We start from the raw sequence: 27,945 nt of genomic DNA, 5'->3' as shown, positions 1-27,945 counted from the left end.
CTCTAATTGTGATTAAGACAATTTGAGAAATAAATTGTAACTTTTCTTTTTTTTTGTTTGGCAAATTCCTGAAGTGTTTTTAATATTCAAGGCCTGTGGCTGTGAGGTGATACAATCATTCCAACGGGTACCTGCAGCAATCATTTGATCGCAGCTCCCAGTGGTCACAGATGATCCCACAAAATCCAGAAGCAGATTGGCAGGCAGGTCAAGGATCACCACAGAATTTAGTATATTTCAGTTTCCATCCTAATAGGCGTATTTCTGCATGTCCACACGCTCCCAGGTGAAGCTCTTCCGGCCCCTCACCTGCTGTCAGCTTGCCAGATCGATGGTGGAAGACCTCTGGAGACAACAGCCACTGCTGACATAGACAATACACTTGCACAGTAGCTCATCAAGCCTGCATGTATTGATTGCACGGGTGCATGGACAGGCTGCAACAACACCCCCCACAGCAACAAAATGCCTTATTTTTCAGTCTTCCAACTCCACCGCTTTTCTATAGCAAAGCAATTTTCAGCCCCTGGCACACCGATATTCTCACCTAGAGCCATTGTTTTCCACAAAGGGGGATGGACTTGGCCTGGGCTTGCTGAGGAAGGATGTCAAAAAATAGCTTGATTGCAGGCAGAATGAAAATACACTGTGTGACCACAAGGGAGAGTCCAAATTGGACACCTCAGCAGAGGTGTGTGAAGGAGTGTTTTGTCGCGTATGGGTGCAGGTACAGAGGAGTCTTTGGCCGTCATGGTGTCCTATGAGTAAACAGACTCCAGTGAGAGTAAGGGGTTGGTTGAACTCTGCTCACAAATTGCCACCAGCAGCTTTTGTATTAATTGTCCTATTCGCGGTCCTAAAAATAGTTGCAAGTGTTGTTTGTCTTGTGTGAGACTGTGACCATCCTTGCTTCCTTTCCTCCTCTTTTGCCGGCTTGGTGTCATGTTTGTATTGTTTCAAGGCCTAATTGGGGTTCAAGTCACCGCGCAAATCCGATGTCTTCAGAGGCATAAGCACAAAGGTAGAATTCTGTCAGTGTGTAAACTTGAGGGCCATTGCACATGCCACTTTGTGTTGAAATCAATTGTTCTTGTTGCTGTCACGTCATCACTGTTCTAAACATCACTATGTCTTAATGGCTGTTTGAACAATGTCCTGCTTCAGTGAATTCTGTCTGAAAGGAACAGGCAACTAAATCCCGCCTCTACTTTTACACCTCTGACTCACCAATTTACGGAGACAGCCAGTGTGAAAACGACTGGAGTGTTCTGTACATAAACCTAGTGATTGAAGAGGCGTACATCCATCGCCAAGGGCCGCGTTGCCTCCATGTGGCTGTGAGTCGCTGGCTAGTTGGAGATTGCCAGTGTGATGACAAGTCTGAGTGAACACTTTGTCATCTGCTCATTTTCACGAGCCCTCATTCTAACCCCACCTTTAAGCCAACAGGGACTGTCACAGGTTTTCAGTGGTACAAAGACACGTGTTCACATTTAAAGAACAGATGCGCAGTACAATATATATTAAAAGAGCAATAGGTCAGTTCTTCATTATGTATTCTGGCTAATGTATTTTAGATGCATCCTGACGACTTATCAAAAGGAACTTGTTAGAAAACTGTCCTGGATGAACATTTTCCAAAACTCTTACTTTAGTAGAAAACTATCACCAAGGATATCACATCATTGTTGCTCATAGCAAAGCAGTTTTTGGTTTGTTGTTTATTTGGTTACTAGGATTATTCATTTCTTTGTAATGTTTTATATCATGCTCCATGAATCAGATGATTATCTGCAGATTGAAACATTAGAAATGGCATTCTCGTTAGTGCTCCATCTCCAGAAATAATGTTTATCTGGCTTCTGATTGGCTCGTAAGGATAACACATTTAGTGTCATATGATTCTTGACATACACATGACAGTTGCAAAAGTACTCCTTAGTTAAAATCGAAAATCTATTAAGAGTAAGGCAGGTAGTATCATGATTACCGGTGTTTGTTTGTTATTGCTAAGTCGAAAGAAAGTGTTGCTTCTATAATATGCTCTACAGATACAGTAGATCATAGTTTTTCCAACCAATTTCCCATCACTGTTTGAAATGCGGTTTCAGAACCAATCATGCTATGATGGAGGGAAAAGGGGGGAAAAAAACAAAAAAAACAATCTCATTCATATCCAATAAACAACATAAGCTGAGATGAACTTCCTTTGTTGGCATGCGCTGTCCTTTACAACATGGGATGCTGACCCGCTCAGCCTAATGATCTCTTTAATGATCTAACATTCTTGTCTCAGAGTAACAAGCACAAATGTGCTACAAGACACTACAGGCTGAAGGCTGCCATCTACTGGCTACCTCCTAACCTACTGGAAATATTTGTCCGTATATAGTTGCTCCTCTTTGATGAGAGCTGCGAACTTTCCCATCATGCAGAAAAGTGGATTCTCTACTTCTGACATAGGATGAAGTTGCTCGTATCCGTAGACACACTTTTTGCTGCACCATGTAGTCTGGGAGAATATCTGTTTTACCTCGGGAGTAAGCTGCACAGAGCTGCGCGGAGCAGCACAGAGTATACATTCTGAAAAGCACGTGTCGGGTGAACTCTGTACGTCTTGTTTCTGCGCGGAACGTTTAAAGCATCAGGTATAAACCAGCCTTAAGACACTAATTTGGGGAATACGGTGTGCCCTGAAAAGAAGCCAGATGGGGTGAAAGGTCTCAGTGGTATGAAAAAGTATCTGAACCTTTTGGAATTTCTCACACTTCTACATAAAATCACCATCAAATGTGATCTGATCTTAGTCAAAATCACACAGATGAAAAAAACAGTGTCAGCTTTAACTAAAACCACCCAAACGTTTATAGGTTTTTATATTTTAATGAGGATAGTATGCAAACAATGGCAGAAGGGGGAAAAATAAGTGAACCATCACATTTAATATTTTGTGGCTCCCCCTTTGGCAGCAATAACTTTAACCAGACGCTTCCTATAGCTGCAGATCAATCTGGCACATCGATCAGGACTAATCTTGGCCCATTCTTCTCTACAGAACTGCTGTAGTTCAGTCAGATTCCTGGGATGCCTGGCATGAATAAGCTGTCTTTTGGTCATGCCAGAGCATCTCAATGGGGTTCAAGCCTGGACTTTGACTTAGCCACTCCAGAACGTGTATTTTGTTCTCCTGAGATCATTCTGGAGTTAATATACCTCTGTGTTTTGGATGATTGTCTTGTTGCAGCATGCATCTTTTTTTTTTTTTTTTTTAGCTTCAACTGTCTGACAGACTGCCTCAGGTTTTCCTGCAAAACATCCTGATAAACTTTTGAATCCATTCTTCCATTAATGATTGCAAGTTATCCAGGCCCTGAGGTAGCAAAACAGCCCCAAATCATTATGCTCCCTCCGCCATACTTCACGGTCGGGATCAGGTGTTGATGTTGGTGAGCTGTTTCATTTTTCTTCCACACGTGACATTGTGTGTTAATCCCTAACAATTCGACTTTGGTTTCATCAGTCCACAAAATATTTTGCCAAAACTTCTGTGGAGTGTCCAAGTGCCTTTTTGCCAACATTAAACGAGCAACAATCTTTTTTTTTAAACAGCAGTGGCTTCCTCCGTGTAGGCCTCCCATGAACACCGTTCTTGGGTATAGTTTTACATATACTTGATGTGTCTACAGAGATACTGGACAGTGCCAGTGATTTCTGTAAGTGTTTAGCTGACACCCTAGGGTTGTTTTTTACCTCTCTGAGTATTCTGCGCTGAACTCTTGACGTCATCTTTGGTGGACGGAGAGAAGCAACAGTGCCAAACTCTCTCCATTTGTAGACTTCTCTGACTGTTGATTAATAAACATCCAGATTTTAGAGATGGTTTTGTATCCTTTCCCTGCTTTATACAAATCAACAATCCCTGATCGCAGGTCTTCAGACAGCTCTTTTGACCGAGCCATGATGCACATCAGACAATGCTTTTTCAACAACACAATTTTTACCACGTGTGTGTTTTATAGTGGGCAGGGCAGCTTTAAACAACTCATCAGTGTTTGGGCACACATCTGACTAAAATTGTTTGGTAAAAATTGGTTTAAATTGCTCTTTAAGTCTCCTTAGGCAGAGGGTTCACTTATTGTTTCCCCCCTTCTGTCATTGTTTGCACGCTATCCTCGTTAAAATATGAAAACCTATACCGTCTTTTTCGGACTATAAGCCACAGTTTTTTTCATAGTTTGGCTGGGGGTGCGACTTATACTCTGGAGGGACTTATATGTGAAATAATTAACACATTATTATATCATTTCACGTTATTTTGGTGTTTTGTAGTGACACTGATGGTTTTGTAAACTTGTTAGCATGTTCTTTATGCTATGGTTGTCTGAATAACTATTAATAGCTATGTTACATGAACATAGCGGCCACGTTCGCATTTCGTTGTTCATGCATCATGTAACATTATCATACTGTACACTTATTCAGCATGTTGTTCTCTATTGTATTTTTATTTTAAATTGCCTTTCCAGATGACATATCTGTTTTATTTGTTGGATTTTATCAAGTAAATTACCCCCCAAAATGCGACTTGCGTTTTTTCCTCTTCGTTGGGAATTTTTATGGCTGATGCAGCTTATACTCGGGTGCGACTTATAGTCCGAAATATACGGTAAATGTTTGAGTGGTTTTAGTTAAAGCAGAGTTTTTTTCATCTATGTGATTTTGACAAAGATCAGATCACATTTGATAGTGATTTTATGCAATAATGTGAGAAATTCCAAACGATTCAGATACTTTTTCATACCACTATACATTGGGGAAAGACCTTTTTCTCCTCTCACATTCTAGGTGGCAAAAACACTTATTATGCCACAAATTAACACAACCTGTTTTGTCAATTAACCAAAGCAAAAGAAATGAAAAATGGCAGTGGCTTAATTTGAATATGTGAAGGGATATTTCTAGCAAGGGAGTAAATTGTAAAAAATGTTCAGTTCAAGTCAGCTGTAGTCAAATCACTTTCTGCTACTTGACATTATCCTGGTTTTATCTTATGATTTGCACTGTCTTGTGAAGCTTTTTCTTTCCCTATGTCTCTTGGTCAAATCAACCAATGAAACACATATACATCACTCCTAAACAAGTCCAGCTGAGTGCAGATGCATGAGCATGAAGGGGAAAAGTCAAGAAAGTGAATCTCTAGAACCCCGCAATTCAGATGTTACGATTATTCATCAGCAAAATTAATTCAGTGCTTTTAATTCTTGAACCACCATATTTCATGGCAATTAATTTGTCGATTTGCCATAGATAATGCTATAGAAATGACTAGCAGAACTGCAATGATTTTCTTAGAACGGTGCCTGGTGGCAACCTATACATCACTCTTAAAGAACGACAGTTTAATATTGACTATAACACATTCACCACTACATTTACATCAGATTTACTGCACTCAAAGGCTACCTTCCCCCAAGGTTTGATGTCTGCTGCTGTTGTTTTTATCATGACTCCCCGGGAAAATCTTGTCCATTTGCAAGTCTCCTAGCACTAATCTCTTGGCCATGAGCCAAAACAAGCTCATCAAGTGCAACAAAGCGCAGATGCTGAAACCAGGAAACAAAACACACCCATACGCAAAAAAAGATGTCAATGGAAATGCTTTGTAATTTCTTCTTTTTTGAGGTGATAGCGCAATGACACCCCACTCATGCTTTAGAACCTGCTTGTATGTCATGATGATGATGCAGTAAATCAAGATCTGGGATTTTGTTAGCACCGCTGTTTTTGTTCTTCTAGTTGTAATTCTGTTGAAGGTAGGCATGCTGCATACTCACAGAGCAGCTGCTAGAGGTCAAAGACACAACAAAGCCCATGAGACAACAGCCCGTTTATGTATGTGTCCCAGCATACACGTATTCTATACTAGGCCTGCACAATATATCGTCTGAATATCACCATGGTGATTTGCGCATGCGCAATCTAGGGTTGGGCATCGATGGGAACCGTTTCTAACACGCCGATGCTCCCTGAACCGTTTCGAATGTTTAAATTTCGATTCCATGTTTCGATGCCCTGACCGCCGAGCGGAAAAAAAATTGCTGCCGAAAACCACGAAGAAGAAGCCAGAAGAAGAGTGTGTTTGTGCATTGCAGCTTGATTACAACCATGGACATGGTGCGGCGGTGCTCAAAAATTTGGCTCATCTTCACCAAAAAAAAGACCAGTCAGCTCAGTGCAACATTTGCAACACAACTATATCATGCAAATGTTGCTGCACAACCAATATGATTAAACACCTCTGGCTTCATGGAATACAAGTGCCGAGTAGCATAGCTCAGTGCCGCGCCGGTCCTCTAACCAGTCAGAACCAGGTAAGTAAAACAATAAATTACGTGTCTTCTGCTGTCCCCGCGATCTGACCCTGGATTAAGCGATGGATGGATGGATGGATGGATGGATGGATGGATGGATGGATGGATGGATGGATGGATGGATGGATGGATGGATGGATGGATGGATGGATGGATGGATGGATGGATGGATGGATGGATGGATGGATGGATGGATGGATGGATGGATGGATGGATGGATGGATGGATGGATGGAATTGAACGAGAATAAGTTGTATTATTACGTCAGGCTACGGTGAATATCATATGTATAATACTAGATGCGAAATGACAGCCTCGGCGGCTTTAGCACATGTATAGCGAACTAGATGCGAAATGACAGGCTCGCCGGCATTAGTAAACAGCCGCCATCTTAATGCGGTAGACTTCTCAGGCTGTATAGCCTATATAATTAGCTACGTATGTTACGTAGCACCTTGCCGCCTCCGTTAAAATCAACAGTATTAAAACATCATCTAGTTATAATCAATAGAATAATTTATACTAATGCTTTGTCGAAGCTTCCAGTTAAGGTACATGTATGGCAAAAGAATATGTGTAAATGTTTTTTTCTGTGAGCATTTGAGAAGAACAAACATCTTTTTGAAAGTGCACTCCTGTGGAAAGAAACTTTATCACGTTCAAGTTCAAAGACTGATATTTATATACAAGTTAAAAATAGCCCTGTGAGAAGTTCATATAATTTTAAAAAATCATTGAGAAGTTAAGACAATAATATAAACTGCAGTTTTTCTTACCCTGCTTCTTAAAAGAATCGGAATTGAGAATCGTTCGGAGCCGAAATTGAAACGTGGAAATGGCACCAAAATCGTTCAATTTCAAACGATGCCCAACCCTAGTTCTATCCCAGGATGTGCGATGGTTATTACTTTTTGAACACGTAAACTTGTGTGTGCTGAGACATGGCTTCCTGTATCCCTTTTATATACAGCAATCTTCATCATTTACAGATAAACCCCCTTCGCCTGGATTAAACGATATATGAATACAATCATATTTCGTGGTTTTGCAAGTTTTTGCACTCTCAATTCTTAAATAAAGAAAATTGAAGCACCTTAAATCTATAATGCAACAATAAAATACATAAACTAAGATAACATTTTTATAATAAGAATATGAAAAAAAGTTTAAAGAACATAAAATAAAAAATAAGAATACACGGATAAATGAGGGAGAAAACTCAGGAAAATCAATTGAATAATATACTGAATGCAATACACTGATACAAAAACATGGGGAGTCAACCAAATCCTTCTCAAACACAGCTTTTCAAGTCATTGGGTGAAAATTATTCTAGTTTTAATATTGCAATATACAGTTGTGGTCAAAAGTTTACATACACTTGTGAAGAACATAATGTCATGGCTCTCTTATTATTATTATATTATGTTATTTTTTTACAACTCTGATTTTTCTCTGATAGAGTGATTGGAACACATGATACTTTGTCACAAAAAACATTCTTGAAGTTTGGTTCTTTTATGACTTTATTATGGGTGAACAGAAAAAAGTGATCAAATCTGCTGGGTCAAAAATATACATACAGCAGCGCTAATATTTGGTAACATGTCCCTTGGCCATTTTCACTTCAAGTAGGCGCTTTTGGTAGCCATCCACAAGCTTCTGGCAAGCTTCTGGTTGAATCTTTGACCACTCCTCTTGACAGAATTTGTGCAGTTCAGTTAAATTTGATGGCTTTCTGACATGGACTTGTTTCTTCAGCATTGTCCACAAGTTCTCAATGGGGTTTAAATCAGGACTTTGGGAAGGCCATTCGAAAACCTTAATTCTAGCATGATTTAGCCATTCCATTACCACTTTTGATGTGTGTTTGGGGTCATTGTCCTGTTGGAACACCCAACTGCGCCCAAGACCCAATCTTCGGGCTGATGACGTTAGGTTATCTTGAAGAATTTGAAGGTAATCCTCCTTTTTCATTATCCCATTTACTCTCTGTAAAGCACCAGTTCCATTGGGAGCAAAACAGCCCCACAGCGTAATACTACCACCACCGTGCTTGACGGTAGGCATGGTGTACTTGGGGTTAAAGGCCTCACCTTTTCTCCTCCAAACATATTGCTGGGCATTGTGGCCAAACAGCTCGATTTTTGTTTCGTCTGACCACAGAACTTTCCTCCAGAAGGTCTTATCTTTGTCTATGTGATCAGCAGCGAACTTCAGTCGAGCCTTAAGGTGCCGCTTTTGGAGCAAGGGCTTCCTTCTTGCACGGCAGCCTCTCAGTCCATGGAGATGCAAAACACGCTTGACTGTGGACACTGACACCTGTGTTCCAGCAGCTTCTAATTCTTGGCAGATCTGCTTTTTGGTGATTCTCGGTTGAATCTTTACCCTCCTGACCAATTTTCTCTCAGCAGCAGGTGATAACTTGCGTTTTCTTCCTGATCATGGCAGTGAAAAAACAGTGCCATGCACTTTATACTTACAATTGTTTGCACTGTTGCTCTTGGGACCTGCAGCTGCTTTGAAATGGCTCCAAGTGACTTTCCTGACTTGTTCAAGTCAATGATTCGCTTTTTCAGATCCATGTATGTATATATATTTTTGACCCAGCAGATTTGATCACTTTTTCTGTTAACCCATAGTAAAGCCATAAAAGAACCAAACTTCATGAATGTTTGTGACAAAGAAGTATCTGTTCCAATCACTCTATCGGAGAAAAATCAGAGTTGTAGAAATAACTGGAAACTCAAGAGAGCCATGACATCATGTTCTTCACAAGTGTATGTAAACTTTTGACCACAACTGTATATCGCAAACCCCCAAAAGTCGCAAAATAAGTTTTTTTCCAATATTGTTCACCCCTATTCTGTACTGTTTATATATAGACAGAGTTGCAAAGGAAAGGAGTCACAGTTTGACTGCATCACTTCACACGCTCTAACACAGTGTTCATTCTATCACCTATAAACACAAACAATTATTTGATTCTTACAGTGGCGTAAGTGATAATACTTATATTGATTTAATGACATTTGCGGTTCAAGGGCTGAACTACACAATAGATGCACGGGCGTCAAGCTCACATTTGACAGGACTGAAGCGATACATTATGCCTTCCCGTCAATTAAATTATCTCACACATATGCTCTTCTGCCCATTGCCTTCCTTATCGCCACATTACGTCGATACTAGCTGGCCGTTGTCAGTCAGCTTCATGTTTTGTTTATACACGGTGCCAATAGGTATCACAAAGCTCCAATTATTTGAAAAATTTGTCTTTCAGAGGTTTTTTTTTCATCTAACATTGAACCAATGACGGAAAATGGAACATCACCATTAGGGATGTGACAATATATCAATGTGGTGATATATTCTGATGATTTGTATCTAAATAGGTTATCGATATGTTCTGCTAAGAATCAGTATATCGTTTAAAAAAAGTGTCACTCTTTAAAGGGGAAGTGGGTCACATGTAAATTTCACTTTTATGACATTTTAATCAAACTGTATGGTAATTTCCTGGTTAATAGTCAAAGAGGTTTTCTAAACCATTCACTAATAGCTCCTTTCAGACATGCACTGAACTCTGTTTAAATTATGGGATTTAAACGGGTAGCATACACCATTCTTGTTTTTTGTCAACGATGACGATAAAGAAAATATGTTGTCGACGACAATTTTTTTCATGACGATGACGTGATGATAACAAGCTAAAACGTTGGTTGTGTAAAGCAATTTACATTTGTGGAAATTGTGTTTAGCAACGTATTGGTTTGCACACTTGATCCATAACAATAAAGGAAACTACTTTTTCACCCATTTCCAGTACTGCTAGAAGAGCAAAGATAGAAACGACGTTCAGTATTATACTTCAAGTAAAAGTTGTCTGTTGTCCAAACCAGTATTCATTCCTTAAACTGGGTATACACCAGAAAGTTTAAATGATATTGTTCCACTTATAGGCTTGCAGTCAACATTTTCATGACTAGGTGTGTGACGATCCGATACTCAGTTTGTGCACCCGGTTTAGCTATTTTTGTAGTATCAGACAGTATCAGATTTGGTGACAAGATCGGATCTGATCCACTTGGTGCGTGATTTCAGTACCATCGTGCTTTTCAGCTGCTGTTAATCAAAACACTTGGCCAATATGTCCGTAGAGTGAGACTACTGCCCTTAGGAAACTAATGATAGTAACAGAGCATCATGTAATATTCTTGAGGAGGTACCAGCTGAGCTCAGTTAAATACAAAAAATGTTTTTTTTTAATATTATTTTTACTGGTCTAAGTATACGTATTGGATCGGTATCTGTAAAACATATCTTGAAAAAATAAGATCCAGGGCTCCCGCCGGTACTTAAAAAGTCTTAAAATCTGGATAATAAAGGTCTTAAATTGCAGCCGTGGCGCAGTTTGGTAGCTCTAGTTGTAGGGGACAAAACGGTCAGTGGTTCGATTCCTGGCTACGACTGCCCACTGTCGAAGTGCCCTTGGGCAAGGCACGGAACCATAATTTTCCAATAGGTAGGCAGCACCTTGCATGGCAGCACCACCACTGGTTAGTAAATGTATGCTAATGTAAAGCGCTTTGGGCATTGTAACAATGTAGATAAATACGCTAGATAAGTACTGTCCATTTATCATTCTTAAATTTATGGGAAATTGCAGTAGGTATTAAATTTCCAGACAATACGTTTAATGCCAGGGAAATCACTGTAGTCTTGCCGTAAAACTTTTTATGGTGTGTATTTGTTTTATTAATGGCCACACACTATATACGAGAGTTTGGAATTAATATAGATTATACGGTACGTTGTCTGCAATCTCGGCGTATGTCATCGGCTTGATTTGTCGCCATGATGCCATTTCCTGGTTATTTGCGGTTGTAGAGACAAGCGGGAACATGCAGAGATGGGCCAGTGTGAATTTAATAAAAAATGGATTGAAGATGGTTTATTCTAGAGTTTGTTGGCCCTTAGTGAAAATAACAACAGTGCCCGGTGCAAAGTAGAGATGTGACAATATATCGAAAAGGTGATATTTCGAGGTACTTAGTAGCCAGAAAGGTTATCGATACGCTCCCATCAAGAATCGATTTTTTTTTTTTTTTTTTTTAAAAGGTGTCACTGTTTTAAAGTAAAACTAGGAACCAACAGGTTGCTACCAAAATCTTCCATTTGAATAGTGTCTATGTTAACTCACTGTCTGCCACTGACTGTGCTAGACATCCAATTTATTTTGTGTGGATTGGACATCTAGCGCCATCAATGGCTCTGAAACCACAGCATTCACAGCCAGTCTTTTGTGGGTCACAGGTCACTTCCTGTTCATATTAGGGCATTTACAGGTTACTTCCTGTTGATTTTGAGTCACCTCCTGTTCATTTGGGGACATTCTTGAGTCACTTCCTTTTCATTCACCTAAAATCAACAGTGACCCGTGAATGCCTCAACGGGAAAAGAAAGTGACCGAAATGGTCCAAAATTAACTCGTTGCCTGGCATTGGCTGCCGCTGACGGCCATAGACGTCCAATTCATTTGAAGTGGAAGGGATGGCAGTGAATGCATGAATGTATCGCTCCCACTTCAAATGTATCTGATGTCTACTAGGGATAAAGTCATTCCAATTCACAGCAGAAGGATAAAAAGAGCTTGTTTTTCTGTTTATCTGTTGCTTTGTAGAATATCCTAGAATGAATTCCTGACCTGATAATTGTTGTATCACCATATCGTGAGATCATCTTTATTGCGAGCCTTGTATCGCAAATCGGAGGAATGGACCGATATTGTTTGGTCTTAAATTATATTTTTATGGTCTTAGAAACATTAAGTTTGACCTTTAAAATGTTGCAAGAACCCTGGGATCGGATCAAAAGTTAAAAAAAAAAAATTTAATTAAAAAAAGAGCATCGGGACTTTGGTGTTCAACTGCTTTTTAAAAGAATTGTATACTGTATTCCAAAGATATACCCAGCTATTTAAAAAAGCAATCTGAAAGCTACTACTCTAAACTTCTCTAAAAGGTTTAAAAAAAAAAACATATAAATGTCATGGAAGGACTACGCTGTTTTGTGTCTTCAGGGAAATTGAGTCTCTTGTGCCTCGTCGTCCTCCAGAAGAATACTTAACAATCCCAACAGCTTCCATGCGGAAATGCGGGTTAAGTGGATGCATGTTGACTTAATGACAGGCTGTCGGAAAGGAAATGACACCCAATCAGACATCCCGCATGCAAGCGGAGACCAGAGAAAGAGCTGGGGAAAATGCAACATCTCACTTGTCGTATAATTAAAACATTCACGCTGGAGGCGAGTTTTGATTACGGCAGGACAGTTAATCTATCTCCTTGCTCTCTGGCTGGAGGAAGTATAGATTTCTGGTCAGTGAAATATGAATGGCCTCAAATGAGGCTTAGTTCTGTTCTTTTGTTACACCGCTGCAGAATATATGTAGGTTTTTAGTTAGAGTTGGGTAGCAATACCAGGTATTCATTTAATACAGGTTCTGAAGCAATCGGTGGCAACAGTACCAAATAAAAATAAAACATTTCGGTTCCTGAGTTGTTGTCCCCCCCCCCCCCCCCCCCCCCCCCCAATAAACAGGTCAGTGGCACTATTCCAAGCTACAGAGTCGATCAGCACAAAAATATGTAGATTTTATTTTATATAGATATATTGATTTATTTACTAATATCATGTTACTTGTTTTTATAATTAGTCTGCCCTCGGTACGTCGCACGCTTTAACTTTACAGACAAAACTCCTCCAAGGATGACAACGATTTAGGCGTCTTATTTTAATCACAATTATAATATGACTCAAAAACAGAGGTGAATAGTAACACATTACATGTACACTGTTAAATTCACTTAAGTAACTTTTTGAGAAAGATGTTATTTTACTAAGCCATACTTTTTACTTGCGTAAACTTGTGAAGAAAAACGCTACTTACTCCGCTGAGACGTCACAACAATAATCACATGAATCCATTATACCAATCAGATGCAAGCTTGCTGTTCTATGATCACGCCAGCCTATTCAGTCACGCTGCGTCTTTTAAAGCACAATAAAAAATGAAGTATTTGACATAGAGCGCTGCCCTCAACATGACTCGAAAGCGTGGATTTTAATTTCTCTCCTAGTCTTTAATTGACACTGATTGACCAGGGAAAACCGGAGATCCTTTTATTTTCATAATACTAACTATGAAGGAACTACAATGATACAAAAGTACCTAATCGAAGTGAAAATGGACAATGGACGTGTAACTAAATACAGTGGTACCTCGACATAAGATCACTTCGGCGCACAATGTTTTCGACATCCGACATGAAATTTGACTTGCCATTTGTTTCTACATCCGACGACATGCTTGAAATACGACGATTTAAGACACTGTGACAGTTTCTTAATTTTGCCGGAAGAAGGACGCACGGCGGATTTTCTTGTGAGAGAAAACCCAGGTTCCAAGGGTAGTGCAGGTGTGAAAAAGGCGACACTATCCAAAATGAAGATGAAATGATAGAAAAATATGTGCGTGGTGTGCGCATCCGTGAACTGGCTCGACAAAATGGCCGGAAAATGTGTACAATCTTGAAGACGACTCTCATTATTATTATTATTATTGTAACATTGTCAAGGAAGTTACCAGTCTACCTCCTCCGTTCGCCAGTCTTTATAAGTTAAGGTGACAAATTTTATTGTGGTAACATCGCCAAAGAAATCGCCAGTTTCGTCAGGTTTCTAATAATTTATTCCATTAACTTGTGCAACACAACACGCCTACTGTCCGCCGTAGTTGACACCAGCAAAAAAACATTAAAAGAGAAAGTAAAATCTCTTCCGCACTCTCTATCTCACTGTCACGTCAGCCGCGCGGTGCATTCAGGTACAGCACGCAAAAAACGTCCGCCACATTAGAATCCGATTCGTTACATTATTGCAGGAAATAGTAGTGTTAGATTATTCTGATTTTTATTTATGATTTATTTGTTTTGCTATGTGTAATTGCCATTCGTAATAGTACCAGCTGTATTAATAAGGATTTAGCGTAGGTTTTCAGGCTGTCGAACAAATTAATGGAATTATAATGTATTCTTATGGGAAAATCCTGCTCGACATACGACCATTTTGGCTTACGAACAAGGTCCTGAAACGAATTAGCTTCGTATGTAGAGGTACCACTGTAGTCACTATTCAAACTAGGAACTATTTTCTCCACTGAGAGGGCACTCATGCTCTTTGGACAAATAATGCTTCATTTCTGTCACTTTTTTTCTCTCGGCGGACAATTGTTGTATTTCTTTGGCTTAATGTGGTTATGTAATGGGTTATTGTACAGTATCACTAAATCAAACAAATTTTTCTCACAATGTTACTCATTACTTGAGTATTCTTTTCACCTTTTTATACTTGTACTTGAGTACATTTTTTGGATGACTACTTTTACTTGTGTAATATTATTTTGAAGTAACGCTACTCTTACTTGAATAAATTTTTTGGCCACTCTACCAACCTCTGCTCAGAAAAGGTTATAATTTAAAAACACATGAAAACCATTTACATGCTGTCTTGAAATAAAATACACAGAACATTGGGACCATTCTGTCTACCATGTGAACAATTACCGCAGATATAGCATTCTCAATTTATTAAAATTGTTTACTGTCTATGTGTCTGCATGTATGAGTGTGTGCACGCATGAACTTACGTAAGCATTCGTGTGTGTGTGTGTGTGTGTGTGTACACAGTGTTTCCTCTGGGATGTTTTTCAGCAGCAGGTGCAGAAATATATTTAGATACATTTTAAATTATTTAAAACGTTTTTATAAATTTATATATATTTATATATTATAAATGTAACTTAATTCATTATAAATCATATCATAAAAATATGTTTATATTTATTGAACAGAAATTATTAACATCAGGTATTACATAACTTTTGATCATGAAGTTATCTAATGGAAGTATTGATATACTTCCTCTGTAATTTTTTTTTTTTTTTTTAAACTGCAGTATTTTAAAAACAAAACAGATTAATAATACTCTTTAAAATCTGTCCCTAAACAGAAAATACACATATCAAGAATATGGAATTTAAAGACTTATCTGAACTTTTGAGCCTTTTTCATGTGGGCAATTTATATATGGCGGAAAACACAGACAAGACTGAAAAAGCAGTTTCTGCTCTTGCACTCGTCTTTAAAAGAAACTGCTGTATTTTAAGCTAAAACAACTGTTGTGTTTGATAGAACAATATGTCTATATGCTGCCATAGCAGATTCATGTCACTTTAAGCCCCCGAACGATTTTTAATTGGTCTGTTTTACCCTGAAAACCCCCGTTTACAGACGTCGCGCAACCGCTTTTGTTTCAATCCAGCCATAAAACAATGGTAATTAATTATATTTATTGTTCAAAATGTCGGTCGTTTTTAGCTTAGAATCATTCATTGATGTCTCATATTTCGTTTAAAAAAAAAAAAAAAACGACTTAAAAAAATTATTCACTCACATATTTTAAACTTTTAAACAAATTATGTCACAATGAAAAAAATGGCGTCTGTAAAGAAGTCACAGATATCTACCTCATAACTATCGCTTAATTGTATTTTTTTGTTAGTCGCATTTTTTCTGATATGTTAGATGATAAATAATTAATCCAGCCAAAAAAAAAAAAAGTTGAAAAAAACATTTAAAAGGGTAAATATATGAAAAAGAAAATCTCGACCACTCCTTGATTGATTTCTGCATCGCGACCCTTGTTATATAACCATGTTTCACCCATAAAATCCCCCAAAAATCCCTGTCTTGACACTCAGTGATACATGCTACATGGAGTTTTTGGACCGAAACAAAGTAGGTACGCGATAATATCTCGTTAAAGTCATGGCGTCTGTAATTCTGTTCTCGCGTGCTCTCACCTCCCGATAGGGTTTTGCTCTCTGAAAAAAATATATATTTTTTTAAAATGCCCTCCTGCTCAAAAATTTTCTTCCCCCAGAAAATTGAGATTTTAAGCTTTCCACTGATGTATCACACATGCATATTGGACAATTTTGAAAGTTGGCGAAATTGGGGGTCTCAGAGCGGAACTTCAAGTCACCTGAGTGTTTTCCGCCATATATATCCCCTGTTTGCACCCCACATATTACAAAGCAAGTTATAATATTAGCCTGCCAGCAATACCACAATCACTACAATCACAACATTTTACCGCCTTGGCTTTGAAATCTCCACCTTGAATTGATTGTGTGTTTTCCTCAGTTGTTGCAGCCCTAATTTGCTTAAAAGTGCCATCATGTCCAAATTGTCTGGGTAAAATATTTTTCTCCAGATAAAATCGAGTCAAGTTGTTGCTATTTAAAGTCAACTGAATACTTATATAACATTTTAATAATGGTGCATGCTGTTTAAGTACCATGACCCCCCCCCACTTGCACATTGCTTTGTGCCCCATAGTGTCAGGGCATATAAAATGAGTTACATGCAATGAAGTTACTTAAAGCCTACTTTAAGGTCACGAAGATAGAGAAGTTGACATTATTTTGCTAAATATATTGAAATAACAGTTTTAAATAGATTTTATTTGCTTTATATATATATATATATATATATATATATATATATATATATATATATATATATATATATATATATATATATATATATATATATACATATATATATATTTCCTATTCCAATCTTTTAATTGCCTCTTCAATAAGTGGTTTGATTACCCTTAGTAGCAACAATTCCAGCATTTACTTTGACTGGCAGTAAGTCTTTTGCATCTTATTGAATATATTTTTTGGTCTACAGGGCCTTAGAGGACTGTTTTAATTCAGCAATACTGGAGGGTTTTTGAACATAAACAGTCTTTTATGGTTATACCACAGCATATTAATCAGATTCAAATATGTACTTGACTAAACGACTCCAAAAGCTTAATTTTATTTTTTTCAAGAAATTTAGGAGTTGTCTTGCTGGTGTGTTTTCAGACATTGTCCTGCTGCAGAACCCAGGTGTACTGCAGGTTTAAGTCACAAACTGAAGATCGAACACTCTCCTTAAGACTGTTTTGGCATATTTCAGCATTCCATCAATTGCAGCCAATGTCAATATCCAGGTCCTGAATTATCAAAATAGCCTCAGAAGTGATGCTGTCACCCTTATGGCAAACACAAAAATGCACATACCTTTCATTAAAAATGCACATACCATTTTGGAACTCCAAATAATCTCATTGCTAACACCTTTCCATTTTCCGTTTTTGAAATAAGTGGTTCAAAATTGGACTTTTTGCACAGCCTCTGCAAGAAACCCCTCAAACATCTCACGGCTGAAAGTATTCTGCGTTGAGGAGTGGGGCAAACTTTCTTCAGACCGATGTCAAAGACTGGTAGATGGCTACAAAATCGTCTCACTGAAGTTATTTCAGCCAAAGGGGGTAATACTAGCTATTAGGTGGTAGGGTGTCCTAACTTTTTCCTCAGTTAGAATATGCATTCCGTTTATATATTTGGTTTATTGAGTAAAATAATGTTAATTTTTGTAGTTTACCGGCAGTTAAATCACTTGTTTTCCAGGGATAAAGAAAAACAAGATCAGACGTTGATATGTGAACATTTCTTAATAAATAGCTGAATATTTAATGGGGTATCCTAATTTTTTCAAATGACTATCTTCAAACATTTCATGTATTTTGAAACAAATCATGAAAACAGTTTTGCATGACCTTTAACTACCATACATATGGGAGTATATTGGCAAATTGTTTATTGATACATTATTGGAGACATTTTTGTCTGCTGGTGTGCTGTAATATTTATTTCATTCACTCCCATCCATTTTCCCCGGAGGAAGGGCCTTCGCTCGCGGCCGTTTTACTGAATTTTGACTGATTTTGCAAGGCCCACAGAAAATTCTGTTCTATTGCTATATAAACATGGAACCCGCCAAAAGAAAGACTAGACTCTCTTCTTTCAGCAGGAAAAAAAGTTCATATTTTTTTCCATTCTTTAGAAATCAGCATTAGAAAATAGCTTAGTTTGAGCAATTTTCCAATTTCTAAAGAAAAAAGAAATTGAGCTTTTTGTAAAAGCATACATTTCAAACATAACTTTGACTTTAACACAGCTATTTTTGCTCTTGTGACATCTTAAACCTCTAACTAATGTATTCCTTTTACAAAATAACATAAACAACAAGACAAATAGAGCTTTTGATAGCAAAGTAACAATTTATTTACACATAACTAACTGAGAGATGACGCTGTTGTGGCTGCGACAGCCGGGTAAACTTTTCCCTCATCGTCGCCTGTCTCATAAAGATGGATTTTTTTTTTTGAGTCTCTGCGGGGTCTGCTCGGGAAGCAGCACGGAGTCAACGGCATCATCCACTACACTGGTGGTCCCGGTCGTTCTGCTCGGTTGTCCACCGCATGGCATCCCGGACGTCATCTAGGTTGTTCTACTCGGTCGTCCGCCACCTGGAATCCTGGACACCATTCAGTCGTCTTCCGCCAGTGCCCAGGCCGTGCGGCCCGGCCGTTCGTTGCCATTGAATCGGGTTGCGGGTCTTACCAAATGCGCTACTGCCCTCCAGTGACCAGTTTTATTGCTTTAAAATGGATTTTCAGCTTTGTGCTTTGGAGGTAAATTGAATCAGAACCCAGAGATGTCTCTTGTTAAAAAAAAAAAAAAAAAAAAAAACAACAACAACGTAAAAGACGTATAAATACGTCTTTGGGACACTGAAATTTTTTAAAATAGAACGTATTTATACGTTTTTGGGAGCAAATGAGTTAACTACCATACATGTGGGAGTATATTGGCACATTGTAAATTGATACATTATTGGAGACATTTTTGTCTGCTTGTGTTGCCGTATCATTGTAAAATATGTCTTTTGGCCCAATTGAGGATGGGAAACCTTGCAATACTTTCAACTGACACGAATGCAGTATGTGTCTATAAGTTGCATACGATGATCAGTATGCGAGGTCCTGCTGTGGAGACCACAGTGGCGCAGAGCCACCTGCTGCCTTTTCTTCCCTGCAAAGACAATAGAAGGTTGTGATGAATCGCACACTTTGTAGGGTGCTGCTGTGTTAATGAGTGAGATGATTTCCTGTTGTCGCTAATAAGAAGGAATACCTTGAGCCCCTCACTGCTCCAGGGTTGACGCCTCTTACAATGCAAGGGGATTCTTATAATGAACAAGTTAGTGCTTTAATAAGATGAATGTTGCTCCCTGTGACGCTCCTCTAAACTGGTGCATGTCTTCCCCTTTTCTCGTGTGTGTTTGTGCGGATCTACCTTATTGTCAGCTGTCTTGATTTTTTTAAATTATTATTATTATTTTTTTAGCTCATTATGGAGGCAGGTTCAAGAAGATGGGACCTCATTTGCATAGTGAGCCGCAGGGTTTTTCGTGTGAGTGAGAGAGAGACACCAAATGATTCATTCTAGCTTCTAGTCATATTTTGCAGGAGATTAGATTAAAACCAATCAGTCAGCCAAATTCACAATGACCTCAGTGTAAAGTGTGTTGTGGGACCGACTTAAAGCGTCCAATGTGCCTGTCTCACTGCCCGCCCTGAATAGACTAGGCGGTGTTTTTCTGCTGGTCATCCATGGCAACACTGCAGGACGGAACATTTTTGCCTAAAACAAAGAACATTCACACAGTGAGGGCAGTCCAGCATGAACATAAATAGTGTTGTTTTGCACAATCCAAGGGGCCTAATCAAGTTGATGCATGTGGGCTAGAGTGCAGGTACAGCCCCCATAAGAGGCAAGGAAACTATATTTGAGAGAGCAAAGAGATCAAGAAAAAAGTTAAATGCTAAACGATGTTGTTTTTTGGCCACCCTTTTAATTTTCATCATAGTGTTTTGGAAGATAATACTTATTAGTGTTTGTCATATTTAAGTCTTCAACCATTTTTTGTTGACGAAAACTCGAGACTAATTTCGTCTAGTTTTTGTCGACGTTCAGTAAAAATGTTTTCATTTTTAATTTCATTTTTCTCACAGTATTTTCAAATTAAATACCCACCTGGACGCCGCGAACTGTATGTACCTGGAAAAAAAAAAGTTAGAGTTTAAGAGGTCGCACGCCATTAGCATTAGCTTATTGCTAATGTGAATGCTGTGCTAATGCTACGTGTTACATTTAGTATGTAATGATCACTCAGCACAGACCTTTAAAGGCTAAAGCAACATTGCATACTCTCTCTCGCCAAGAAAAAAAATCTTAACGTGTATGCAATTCTTAATGGAGACTGGAGACGACACCCTGCTGAGTCGGGAAGCGGTGGGGGGGGGGGGGGGGCACGTAACGAGTGACACAGCCAGACACGGCCAAGATGGGGGCTAGCTACACATAAAATGTCACACATTGACAGAAAGTTTCATTGACGGAGAAACTATGGCGCATTTTCGTGTCGTCTCGTCAGACGAAAGACGAAAACTGGCATACGTCTCGTAATTTATTAGTCTCCCAAAACACATTTTCAGGTCTTGTTCGTTGACAAAATATTTTCGTTGTCATCATCGTTGATGGAAAAAAACACTGATGCGAAACATGTTTATGTGTTTGCATTTCGTTTTGCAATTGGTTTCTGATATTGAACTTTTTAAAATTCTTTTAAAAATAAATTGTAAACACACCTGACTATAAGTCGCACCCACACAATATTTGTTATTTTTTCACAAATAAGGTTCACTTGAATTTAAACCGCAGGGTTCAAAGTGGGAGTGTGCTTTGGGTGGGTGGTGGTGGTAGGGGTGTGTGTGTTTGTGGTTTGGGGGGGCACGCTTAAGGTCCAAAAATACGCAATAATTAAAAAAATCATAACATGTAGACAAGTTTAAAAATGAAGATAATTTAAGGTTTGCAGATGTAGTTAAATGCAAATGTATCATACTTCAAAGTTGAATAATTGAATTGTACGAAAGGAATTTACTAAATTGAAGGGGGCATGCTTCTGTAACATAATGTACATTTCACCAAATTAAAAAAAAACTTTTTTTTTTTTGAACCACCATGCAAGACCTAAAAGTAAACCACTTTTTTTTTTTTTTTTCTAAATGGCATTGGGGGTTATTCACCGGTGTGAACAAATTAAACAGTATAATCATTTAAAAAAAAAAAAAAAAAAAGTATTTGCTATAGGATTCATTGTTTGGCTGGTCTTATTATTTTACATGTCTCTCCTAAGAACAAACCATTAGACCAAGCAGGGAAACATTTTCTTTTCCATGAGAATTCTGACTTCCCAGGGAGAGAACTGCAGAATCAAGACAAAATATGCAGGGCTAATGTCTTCTTGTAGATAAGAATATGCTCTAATATTTATAAACGCCCAGCGTTTTACATACCGCTGGTGTGTACAAATATAGACACTTAGATGTGCTCCATAATATAACTTTAATGCTCTAGCATGGGTGGACATATATTCATGTGACTGGCTTGAAGACATAATGGTAATGTCGGCAAAGTGTGCATGTATTGCAACGTGATATTCCCATCTTATCAAATTTACTTCAACAGAAGGCATCAGACAGACATTCAGTCCAAATGTTTAGCTGGATGTTTCACATTTACTTTTTGGTGAAAAGCCATTGAGCCTTTTTGTTCCCCACACCATTGACAATCACCAGTGCAGAAGTTAGGCGTTCACTGGTTTTACTATGTCAATTAATTCTTTAGTTATTCATTTATCTAGTAAGTCAACTCACTGAGTTACTTGGTCATTCACATGCAGACCCTTACCAAAAAGTAGAATTTTCTAAATACTTTACCATGGTATTATTTTTTAATTTTATTTGTAAAGATTCTCTAGTCAGTGATATTTTGTAATTATTCAGTTTGTCATTTGTCTTCTGCCAGTCAGCACTTGACAAGTTTGTCCATTTCTTTAAATGTATTAAGTTAAGTTGCTTTTAGCTTATCGCTTACCCTTACTTACTCTTGTCGGTAACTTCATATGGTTTGTTTGTCAGTCGGTCTATAGACAAGTTTCCTGAGCTAAACATGGGCGGCTCCATCTTAGACATTTTTCTACAGACTTACGATTTAGACGGAACAACATAAAGTGCGGTTGAAGTAAGCAATGTGTAGAAAAAGTTAAAACTTCAAAATCAAACCAGAGGAACCCACGGAATATCCCAAAATAGGGATTCAGCACGACATAGATCAGTGCTTCTCAATTATTTTCTCTTACGCCCGACCCCACACCCCCCCAGGAAGACATAAATGTTTCGCACCCCCCCACACAACTCTCTGCCGCCACTGTTAGTATTATCATTAGTCAATAAAATTATTATTATAAGCACTACTTTGCCTAACATTGTGTTTTTTTCTATTAAAGAAAAAAAGTAACATAAATACAATGTAATTGTATGTAATTGTAACAGAAAATACTTAAAGCGCATCAATTTGCCTGAATTAAAAAAAAAAAAAAGTCACATCCAAACTAAAAATACACTCAAGGTATTTTTTTTACATTTGTTAAGAGGTCCATGTACAGTATGACTTGTAGCAGATGAGTGTTTGTTTTCTACACGTACTGATTAGCAACAGGCTAGCAGCAGATGGCATGTGTTGCAGCCACAGCAGTACAGTAGTTGTAGTAAATAATATTAAACATCATCATAATTACAATCCTCATCGTAATAACTAGAGGTGGGAATCTTTTGGCACCTAACAATTCGATTATGATTCATAGGCTCCGATTCGATTCTCAATTGATTAATGATGTTACCAATCAGCCCCCCCCATCCCCCACCACGCTTTTAATGTTTAATTTCAAAATTGTTCAGAAATCCTCTCAGGCTAAACCAAACTAATATTTCAATATCAAGTTGACTGTAAAAAACAGTAAATATAATAATCAAGTCCTATTCTGTATCAGCAGCTTTAAACTAAGCTTGAGAACGATAAACCGATACGACCGGATATCCGGTTTTACAGGTGAGAGATACAGCTGTATCAATTGTAAAGTTACCATTCGACAGTAACTGGCCATTAAATATTCAATGAACCAATAGTAAAGATTGAATTCGGCTATCGCGAGCACAAGAATCGGCTTCTAATGCTTAGTTCAATGCATTGCTTAATATGATAATTTAGCTTTTACCTCACATGCTGCGCTTGTGTCATTCACCACACAGCGCACTTAGATTGTGACCGCAGTCGTGGTTGCCTCAACTTCCCATTCATTTCTGCAGAACCACTAGAAGTCGCCGTCATTACCCGATCGTCACGGGCGTGTCATAACGCGAGAGCTAACAAAACCACTGTAACGCACGCTCCGTAGCATTTTTTTCACAGCCCAAAACGAAACTAGTGGTGGCAAAGAAGCAACATGCTAAAACAATGGACAGTTTCCGCACCACGCCAGCGACGTGCAGCGATTGATTTTCAATGCACCCAGGAAAACAAAAGTCGGACTTTGAAGTGACGAAGGCAGCCAGATCAGTTCGCATGGGACAGAGCTAGTGAGAAGTGTGAAGTGGTACAGAGATCGTGAGTTTTCAACCCTAAAAACCCACTACAATGGTGGAAAGGGCGGCATATTGTTTCCACGAGACGCAGTCTACTTAAACATGAACATGTGGGTCAGTTGATCTTCCTGTGGAAGCACAGGCATAAGTGAATGACTGCTGTGTATAAGGTTAAAGTAATGATTATAGACCTGTCCGTCTAAAATGCAATGTTTTTATTCCCCCAGTTATACCAGTGATGAAGCATAATTTATAATTTATTTATGATAACACTAGCAGGTTTAATTTTTTTCTAGAGCTGCTGCATATAATTAATATTTTTTGCTTGTAAGATGTTTATGTTGAACGTTTGCACTTAAATTACTTACCTACTGTGTTCAAAATACCAGGAAATACAGTAATTAAATTACTGCACTTTATTGTTGTCTGTCACTGGAGTAATATTTTATTATCAATCCCATCCAATAAAATGACGGTCATATAGTAAGCTTTATTTATTTATTTATTTTTTTCATAAAAAAATAAAACATAACATTGGTATGAAATTTTGTTGTTTAATCTTTAATTTCTTTTATATGTTTAAAATACTGTACGAACACACACAACAAATGTTTACTATCGTATCGTTTTCACTCTGAACCATATCGTTCTTAAACTGTATCGAATCGAATCGCTCAGCCTTAAAAATGTATCGTTTTTTTAATCGAATCGTAACCTATGTATCTAGATACATATCGAATCGGCTTCATGCTAGAGATTCCCAACCCTACTTTAAACTACATTCAATTAATTTAATGAATTTAATGAGTGAATCAACCGTTAAAGTTGTTAAAATTGCTGAAACTTGTCTATCAGATAACATGTACCTCATTTGGAAATGGGGTTGCTGGTTAGGCAATGACGTCATCAAATCATTCACCTTCTGAGTGTTACACGTAAATAGTATTTTTTGTTCACTCAATTCAGGACATTCATCGTCCACTGATTATGCCGCTGTTTCCTTGATTATGCCTGTCTTTTCTGAATCCAGGCCACTGATTGCAAGAATTGCTTTGTTGCCAAACATATTATGTTTAATTATTTTTGTTTTATGGTTAGCTATTAATGTATTTGTGTGCTGTTCTTAACAGTTCTACATATAATCTTTAATATTGCCGTCCCTCTTGTATGTTAACAGGAAAGAAAGCTGTCAGCCTTCCCAAACATTGAGATTTGTTGCTCGTCAGTCACCAATTATATGGTGCCACTCTCCCGCCAGACTGATTTCTTTGTCCCCGAGATGAGGGATGAGGCCAAAGCTGATGTGAAAGAGGAAGACTCTGATGAAGACCGAGGAACTGATATTACAGGTATTATTCCACACATGAGAGATAAGTCAAGTGTCCAATCTCGATCGCGCATACGTCGAGAAGTGTTCAATTATTTCACCTGCAGCTCATACAACAGACTGCTAGTGACTTGAGATTTGATTCCGCTCCGGTGGCGATGACAGCTTGCATCGTGTGCAACGACACATAAAACACATTTGACACTATGATCACTAAGGACATGGAGATGAATGAGACTTTGTAATTGTTCTGTCATACTACGTACGTGTGATCGAGCGCAATGTGGTATTAGCATTATCACGCGTCCACGCCTGGATGAACTGTCAACAAGTACAAATGACTAAATAAAGCACATGATTGGAGAGCTGCTCTCTGACCTTGTAAATTCTGGAATGGCTGTACAACTCATTGCAGGTTTTACATGTATTTGGTCTTTTGAACTAATTTGGTAGTTTCAGTGTTTCCATAACTACTGTATATTGAGCCAAGGTAAATAGTTTCATTAGAAATGTCTAATCGCACACCAGCAACATTTTCACAAAGGGTATGTACCATAACAGTGACACCTCTACTTATGAATGTCTCTACAAACGGAATTTTCAGGTTATGACCCGCCTCAATGGGAAAATAGTGCCTCTTGTTAAGAAAGAATTTTCAGGTTACGATGCAAAAATACCATACAGTACTGTATTAGATACATATTTACTTCCTGCTTTCTGCTTTTAAATGTCGCACCAGAAGATCCTGCTGCCCTATTGGTCATAATCTTTCCAATCATGTTTCAGGAACGCGATTGTGCTCTCCTGTTGGCCTGCTTTTGATGACGTTTCAGTTTGGGTGTCAGGATGCGATGGCGTGCACATGCACGACTGTGTTGTTGTTTTTATAGCGGGTTGACGCCTTTGCCAAAAGAGCGCATGTCGCCTCGCGTTTTTATCTCATAAATACCCTAATCTGTTCTCAAACTGCCAAAATCAGACATAAATCTTTTATAATACATAAAAATGCATCAAAAGATAGAAGTAACAAATACAGTGGGGCAAATAAGTATTTAGTCAACCACTAATTGCACAAGTTCTCCCACTTAAAATATTAGAGAGGCCTGTAATTGTCAACATGGGTAAACCTCAACCATGAGAGACAGAATGTGGAAAAAACCCCAGAAAATCACATTGTTTGATTTTTAAAGAATTTATTTGCAAATCAAAAAGTTCATCTCAATACTTTGTTATGTACCCTTTGTTGGCAATAATGAAGGCCAAACGTTTTCTGTAACTCTTCACAAGCTTTTCACACACTGTTGCTGGTATTTAGGCCCATTCCTCCATGCAGTTCTCCTCTAGAGCAGTGATGTTTTGGGCAACACGGGACTTTCAACTCCTTCCACAGATTTTCTATGGGGTTGAGATCTGGAGACTGGCTAGGCCACTCCAGGACCTTGAAATGCTTCTTACAAAGCCACTCCTTTGTTGCCCTAGCTGTGTGTTTGGGATCATTGTCATGCTGAAAGACCCAGCCACGTCTCATCTTCAATGACCTTGCTGATGGAAGGAGATTTTCACTCAAAAACTCTCGATACATGGCCCCATTCATTCTTTCCTTTACACAGATCAGTCGTCCTGGTCCCTTTGCAGAAAAACAGCCCAAAAGCATGATGTTTCCACCCCCATGCTACACAGTGGGTATGGTGTTCTTCAGATGCCATTCAGTAGTCTATCTCCTCCAAACACGAGAACCTGTGCTTCTACCAAAAAGTTCTATTTTGGTTTCATCTGACCATAACACATTCTCCCAGTCCGCTTCTGGATCATTTAAATGCTCCCTAGCGAACCGCAGACGGGCCTGGATGTGTACTGGCTTCAGCAGAGGAACACGTCTGGCAGTGCAGGATTTGAGTCCCTGGCGGCGCATTGTGTTACTGATAGTAGCCTTTGTTACTGTGGTCCCTGCTCTCTGTAGGTCATTCACTAGGCCCCCCCGTGTGGTTTTGGGATTTTTTTCTCACTGTTTTTGTTATCATTTTGACGCCATGGGGTGAGATCTTGCATGGAGCTGCAGATCGAGGAAGATTATCAGTGGTCTTGTATGTCTTCCATTTTCTAATAATTGCTCCCACAGTTGATTTCTACACACCAAGCGTTTTACCTATTGCAGATTCAGTCTTCCGAGCCTAGCGCAGGTCTACAATTTTGTCTCTGGTGTCCTTCGACAGCTCTTTGGTCTTGGCCATAGTGGAGTTTGGAGTGTGACTGACTGAGATTGTGGACAGGTGTCTTTTATACCGATAATGAGTTAAAACAGGTGCCATTAATACAGGTAACGAGTGGAGCCTCGTTAGACCTCGTTAGAAGAAGTTAGACAGCCAGAAATCCTGCTTGTTTGTAGGTGACCAAATACTTATTACTCTAATTTGGAAATAAATTCTTTAAAAAACAAACAATGTGATTTTCTGTTTTTTTTTTCCACATTCTGTCTCTCATGGTTGGGTTTTACCCATGTTGACAATTACAGGCCTCTCTAATCTTTTCAAGTAGGAGAACTTGCATAATTAGTGGTTGACTAAATACTTATTTGCCCCACTGTACATGTTAGAATTAGATTATTGCACAATAAACATATAATCAGAGTTTTGCATGAAGTAAAAAACCAAGAATAGAGTAAAGAATAATACACTTACTCACTGACTCCCCCCCCCTTTCTTCTTGGTCATCAGGCCCCCCACATGGTGTCAA

General features: G+C 38.5%; 1 protein-coding gene across 2 annotated transcripts in view; it reads left to right on the top strand.

The window, feature by feature from the left end:
• tex264a (testis expressed 264, ER-phagy receptor a) overlaps window positions 1-27,945 on the top strand; it is a 178,123-nt gene that overhangs the window by 117,553 nt on the left and 32,625 nt on the right. For both annotated transcript variants that reach the window (XM_057845517.1, XM_057845516.1), the window contains one exon: window positions 25,063-25,234. In XM_057845517.1, the coding sequence (XP_057701500.1) occupies window positions 25,063-25,234 (172 nt within the window). The remainder of the gene's footprint in view (window positions 1-25,062; window positions 25,235-27,945) is intronic.

This window comes from Corythoichthys intestinalis, chromosome 9 (assembly GCF_030265065.1).
Source record: "Corythoichthys intestinalis isolate RoL2023-P3 chromosome 9, ASM3026506v1, whole genome shotgun sequence".
NCBI classification, from domain to species: Eukaryota; Metazoa; Chordata; class Actinopteri; order Syngnathiformes; family Syngnathidae; genus Corythoichthys; species Corythoichthys intestinalis.
The sequence above is the reverse complement of the archived record's forward strand: the minus strand, read 5'-3'. Positions and strand labels throughout refer to the sequence as shown.